This window comes from Nesoenas mayeri, assembly GCF_963082525.1.
Source record: "Nesoenas mayeri genome assembly, chromosome: 29".
Taxonomy (NCBI): Eukaryota; Metazoa; Chordata; class Aves; order Columbiformes; family Columbidae; genus Nesoenas; species Nesoenas mayeri.
In genome coordinates this window covers 1,378,298-1,384,297 of record NC_137561.1, presented here as the reverse complement: position 1 = coordinate 1,384,297, position 6,000 = coordinate 1,378,298, and the positions used below count along the sequence as shown (strand labels likewise).

General features: G+C 54.0%; 1 protein-coding gene across 1 annotated transcript; it reads left to right on the top strand.

Annotated features, from left to right (window-relative positions):
* Positions 1 to 4,001: 4,001 nt before the first annotated feature.
* LOC308050569 (olfactory receptor 14J1-like) lies at positions 4,002 to 4,916 on the top strand (the record flags this gene model as incomplete). The annotated part of the gene is made up of 1 exon (XM_080360732.1): positions 4,002 to 4,916. One exon carries the CDS (start codon positions 4,002 to 4,004, stop codon positions 4,914 to 4,916), a length of 915 nt encoding a protein of 304 aa, XP_080216858.1.
* Between the last annotated feature and the right edge of the window lie 1,084 nt (positions 4,917 to 6,000).

Genomic DNA, 6,000 nt, shown 5'->3' with positions numbered 1-6,000 from the left:
CTGCACCTCATGTGGATTACTTCTGTGCTCAGGGAGAAACAGAGAGTTCTCCCTAATTTGAAAACATGAAGAGGAAGGAAGGACAGCGTCATTCAGGCTCAAAGGGACCTCAGGAGGCATCTTGACCAACCTCCTGCTCACAGCAGGGTCAGACCAGATTGCTCAGGGCTTTATCCAAACACATCTTGGTCACTTTCTGGGACAGAGTGGGTGTGCACTCCTGGGAAACAGCTTCCAGTGCTGGACTGTCCTCAGGACTGGAAAGTTTCTCCCTTTCTACAGCACCTTTCCAAGCCCAACCATCCAGATTGGATTTACCCATCTACTTGCAGACTCACCATAATATCCTACCTTGGACACAAAAATATCGCAGAGGATGACACTGAATGCCTTGCTGACTTACAGGGTACAGACCCCCACTGGTAACAGACCACCAATGGTCTCCCCACGTCCACAACCCTGTCCTTTCCTCACAGAAAGCAAACAGGATGGACAGGCACAACCTGCCCTGGGCAAACCCCGTCACCTTCTCTTCCAGACACCCAGCAATGGGGTCCCAGTGGCCATGCTCTGGGGCACAGCCCTTAGTTCCCCTGCTCACCCATGGGCCATTTTGAAAAGTGCACACACTGTGTGAGAGCTGCCAGTGGTCAGGGAGTCCCCCCAGTCTCCATGAGCTTTCCAAGATGGTGCAGAGTGGCCTCACTGTGACATGGTCCTGGTGTCCCAGCTCCTGGGATGCTGCCCCTGCTGTCCCATAGACTGGAGAGGATTGTGTTAGTACCAGTGATCCCTGACTTGATCCCCATCCGCTGCTGCTTGTTCTGCCTCCAGCCACAGATGCCTGTGAGACCTTGCTGGTGAAGACAGAGGACAAGAGACACAGAGATTATCACTTCTCTACCTTCTTAAATTTATCAGTGGCCACACAGTGTCTTCGTTTCTCTTCTAACTGTTCCTGAAGTAGTAATAGCTCCTTGTGGGGCCCTTGAATGGCCTTCCAGGTCTGGACTGAGTTCTGATCTGGACTGTTGCTGTGCTTGGAGGCTGCTGTCCTTGCAGACCAGATGAACTCACTCCTGCCACCCTGCCTGGCAGTTCATTCCATCCGTGTCACAGCTCTGTCTGCAGCACTGACAGCTCCAGCTCCCCAGTCAGGTCCCTGGCTGAGGACATGGCCTCACATCTGGGCTGAGCCACCCCAGCTGTGGCACCAGCCCGGCTCTGACCTGCACAAGAAACCTGGTACCAAGTGTCCAAGAGCCCATGTGTGCAAAGGCTTTGAATCAGAGCACAGACATGACATGGGCAAAGACTGATGAATGTCTCTCTAGACCTAGGAGTATAAAACCAGAATAAAATGTCTGAACTCATTCAACTGAAGATATTCCTCCCCCGGATTGGAGGAATTAGATCCTTTGCTGTAATCTTCCTGGTGTCCTGTCTAAGGATGGGACAAGAAAAGTTGATTCTCATACTAATACTTTATTTAATACAAAGAACACAATGATGTGTCTCTTCAGAGGAGAGAGAATCAACATCACTGATTAATTGAAGTTGTTTCAAGGATGTGCCTCTGGAGCCCCAGGGACACCTGGAGGAGCCCAGAGGGGACAGAGAAAGGGACATCATGGGCTGCTCCTGTGCTGCTGAGCTGGGCTGGGCTCCTGGGACACAGGGAGCTCATGGCAGCGGCAGCGCTGCAGAGAGACAGCTCTGCCCAGGAGCAGCTCCTCTGCACACGCAGCAGGGCTGAGGGCTCTGCCTGCAGCACCGAGGGCACAGGAGCCAGGCAGAGAAAGAGGAAAGGAAATGTGGGGGGAGGATTGCTGTGAGTTCACAAGGAGTGAAATCTTCACAGACAGTAAGTCTGTGGCTGCATATTATTACATCTGTAGATTTTGGTGGAATTTCCTAACGCTGGTACATCAAACGAGATACGTAAGTAAAACTATTAAAGACTTTCTTTTATAGATAAGGAGGACCTGCAGCAGAGCAGGGATTTCCTCCTTAAACCAACAGAGGGATAACACATGGCAGCTGCCTCCTGCTGAGGATGACTCCAGGTGTGAGAAGCTCTTTGTGCAGGCAGGGGTGGCCAGGGCTGTCCTGCAGAGCAGGGTCCCTGCACCCCAGGGCTGTGCCGGGCAGGGACTCTGCCCCCTGCCAGGGTCAGCGCTCAGCCTGCCCGGGAGAGCCCAGCAACACTGAGGGGAGAAGCTGTTGGGGAAAGGAGCAAGACCTGGTAGGACAGGGTCATGTTGTGGAGAGGGTGCTGTGTGGGTCATCACTGCTCACAGCTCCAGATCACCTGCAGGATTTATCTAAGGCAATGACCCAATGACAAGATCAATGCAAGGATTACCAGACAGATAAGGAGCTTTGCTGAGCCTGTCTTTTCAGTTTCCTCTCCCAAGGGGTGAGGGGCTGCAGGAAAGGATAAAATTGAAAATGAGTTCTCATGCTGAAACAAGTCACTGAGACTCCTGAACTGCAGCTCTGAGTGATCAGCACATATGCCAGAAGGCTCATGACATTCCTTCCCCACCCCTCTGCCTGTGCACAGCACCTGCATCACCTTGGCTGGACCCGTCAGCCTTAGTCTGACCTGTCCTGTTTTCCAGCCTGCAGACAGGAAGATGCCCCCAGGCAGTGCCTGTGAACAGGCAGGATCTGTAGGGCCAGGGGGAGGGCACAGGGGGTGGGATGGTCTGTGAGTACTGACAGGGAACAGACATGGACAGGGAAACACCTCCCAGGGGAGAATCTCCAGGTAGCAGGGAAATGATCAGAAATGAGAGGAAACTGAACCCGGAATGATTACGGGAGGGAGAAGAGAGAAAAGTTCCTGTGACCCCCTGCAGGTCAGATCCCTCCTGTGAGCAGCCCCCTGGCCTCCTGTCCCACCCAGCAAAGCCTCTGCCCTCAGGGCCGGGGGCTCCAAGGCATGAAGCAGCTCCTGTGCAGCCAGAGCTGCAGTTCCTCTGCAGAGCACAGGGGCTGAGAGCAGCTGCCCGGCACTGTTGGTGTCTGGGAGGTGGCTGCACAGCTGGGGAAGGGGGACGCTGTCTGAGTGCCCAGCTGCCTCTGCCCTGGCCTCTCTCACCCCCACCCTCACCGCATTTTCCTTCTGCTCTGGGTCGCTGCTGTTGGGATCTTGTTCTTGCTGTCAGGCTCTCTGGGGATGGCAGTTTCAGCTGCAGAGTCACAGCCTGATCTTGTGGGTCCTTTCCTGCAGGTGTGTCCATGGGCACACGTGTCCCAGCTTTGCTCTGACCTGTGGGCTGTGGGCAATGCAGTCTGTGGGGCTGGGGAATGAGCTGTGTGTGTCCTGGGCTAAACGTTGGGTGCTGAGACCTTAGGAAAGGGTGAGACCTGTCATGGTCTGAGGTGGATCCCTCTGCTCTCAGCAGCACCTGGTGGTTTTTCAGGGTAACATGGGAGTGTGATCAGCTCCCATCTCAGAAAGGTGCCAGCCCAGGGCAGCTGGAGCAGGACAGAGGGACAGAGCAGCTGCCCTCACTCTGCACTGACCCACAGGCACCCTCTGGTCTCGCAGGACTCGCTCTGTTGTCCTTGAGTGCAGCAGAAATGCTGAGGGTTTCTGACACCCAACAACACTCCCCAGGGTGGGAGGGGAGAAGGAGCTGTAGAAACCCCAAACCTCTCAAACTCAGTTTCTCAGGCCTGAGGGTGCAGATGCTGACAGTCCCTTCTGCACCAGGAGCGGCTCCAGCTGACAAAGCTGAACACCAGGACTGGCCCCTGCCCACCCGATCACACAGGGTCAGGCTGAGTCCTCAGGAGCGCCTGGGCACAGACCCTCCTCTTCATTGCACACTCATCAAGCATCGACGAGGGCTCAGCCAGGACGTTCTCCTGGAAGAAGAAAAGTGTCTCTTTGTGTGAGGGTCTGTGGGAAATGGCTTTGGTTTTTCTGAGAGAAGTCTCAATCTAAACCTTTTCCTTCTTGCACAGGTCCTCATGCCCACAGGCAGCCAATGTCCAACAGCAGCTCCATCACCCAGTTCCTCCTCCTGCCCTTCACAGACACACGGGAGCTGCAGCTCTTGCACTTCTGGCTCTTCCTGGGCATCTACCTGGCTGCCCTCCTGGGCAACGGCCTCATCATCACCACCATAGCCTGGGACCAGCACCTGCACACCCCCATGTACTTCTTCCTGCTCAACCTCGCCCTCCTTGACCTGGGCTCCATCTCCACCACTCTTCCCAAGTCCATGGCCAATTCCCTCTCAGATTCCAGGGCCATCTCATACTTGGAATGTGCGACACAGCTCTTTTTGTTTATCTTCTTGATCACAGCAGAGTTTTGTCTCCTCACCATCATGTCGTATGACCGCTACGTTGCCATCTGCAAACCCCTGCACTACGGGACCCTCCTGGGCAGCAGAGCTTGTGTCCACATGGCAGCAGCTGCCTGGGCCACTGGGTTTCTCAATTCTCTGCTGCACACGGCCAATACATTTTCACTGCCCCTGTGCAAGGGCAATGCCCTGGGCCAGTTCTTCTGTGAAATGCCCCAGATCCTCAAGCTCTCCTGCTCACACTCCTACCTCAGGGAACTTGGGCTTATTGTGGTCACTGCCTGTTTAACTTTTGGCTGTTTTGTGTTCATAGTGGTGTCCTATGTGCAGATCTTGAGAGCCGTGCTGAGGATCCCCTCTGAGCAGGGCCGGCACAAAGCCTTTTCCACCTGCCTACCTCACCTGGCCGTGGTCTCCCTGTTTGTCAGCACAGGCATGTTTGCCAACCTGAAGCCCCCCTCCATCTCCTCCCCATCCCTGGACCTGGTGGTGTCTGTTCTGTACTCAGTGGTGCCTCCAGCAGTGAACCCCCTCATCTACAGCATGAGGAACCAGGAGCTCAAGGATGCCCTCTGGAAACTGATGACTTGATTTCTTCTGAAGCTATAAACTGTCTCTATCTTCTTCTACATAAGAGTATATCTCATTAGAGTTTCATCCTGTGTGCAGTATTTTTTGTGGCTATTTGTGGGGTTTTTTTTTATTATGATAATATTTTAATTCCCTTTGTAATTCACTGCCTGCTTTTCTTTTCACACTGAGTGGCTGTATCAGTGTGGAATTGTGTTCTCTGTGTTTAAGCAAAATAAAGGGTCCTTCACCATTTTTTTTCACCGGCATTGTTTCTCCAGGATCTTTCTGGAGCTGCAGGGATAGATCGTGTGTGCATGGGTGAGAGGGAAAGGAGCTCTCGCATGGCAGCCCTGCCAGGGAGCAGCAGCGCTTGTTCTTCCAGAGCTGTTCTGGTACCACTCCACACTCTCCTTCTCATCCCTGGTGTTGGTGCAAGGCCTGAGTGCTCTGGCAGCTTGGTCACCGTCCTGCTGTGTGTCAGTGCTGTGGGCGCAGGCAGAGACAGGCAATGAGCACTGCTGTGACAGAGCTGGCCTCACAACAGCCTTTCCAGATAGAAAGGTGATCTCCTATGGGCAGAGCCTGAAGGTTTAGGCCTTCTTCCAAACCTTCTCTCAAGAATATACCCAAGAAACTGGCCCACAGATGAAACCCCAGTGTACAGCTGAACAGTGTGTGTGTGCAGGGCTGGCACACAGCAGTGTCCTCTCACAGCCAGGCTCCTGCCAGAGACCTGCAGGACCAGCAGAGCAGGGCTGGGCTGTGCCCTTGTGCACTGGACACCCCGTGGAAGGAGCCCCAGGTCAGTCACCATGGACTGGCCCCTCACAACCACCATTTCCAGCACTGGCCTCTCACCCACAGACGCTGTTCTTCCCTCCATGGAGGGACACTGAATGAATAGGTGCAGATGTGATGTGCGCACGCACATCATGGATGTGACGTGAGATGAACACAAGTGAGCACAAACATTCTCAGCTATTTCTTTTGCTTCCATTAAGGTCTGTGGCACAGAGAAGGTCTTGAGGTCACTTCATATTGGGAGGTGAGATTCACTCACTGCCCCAGTGAGATTCATCTCAGCTGCCGTGGACAGGCTCAT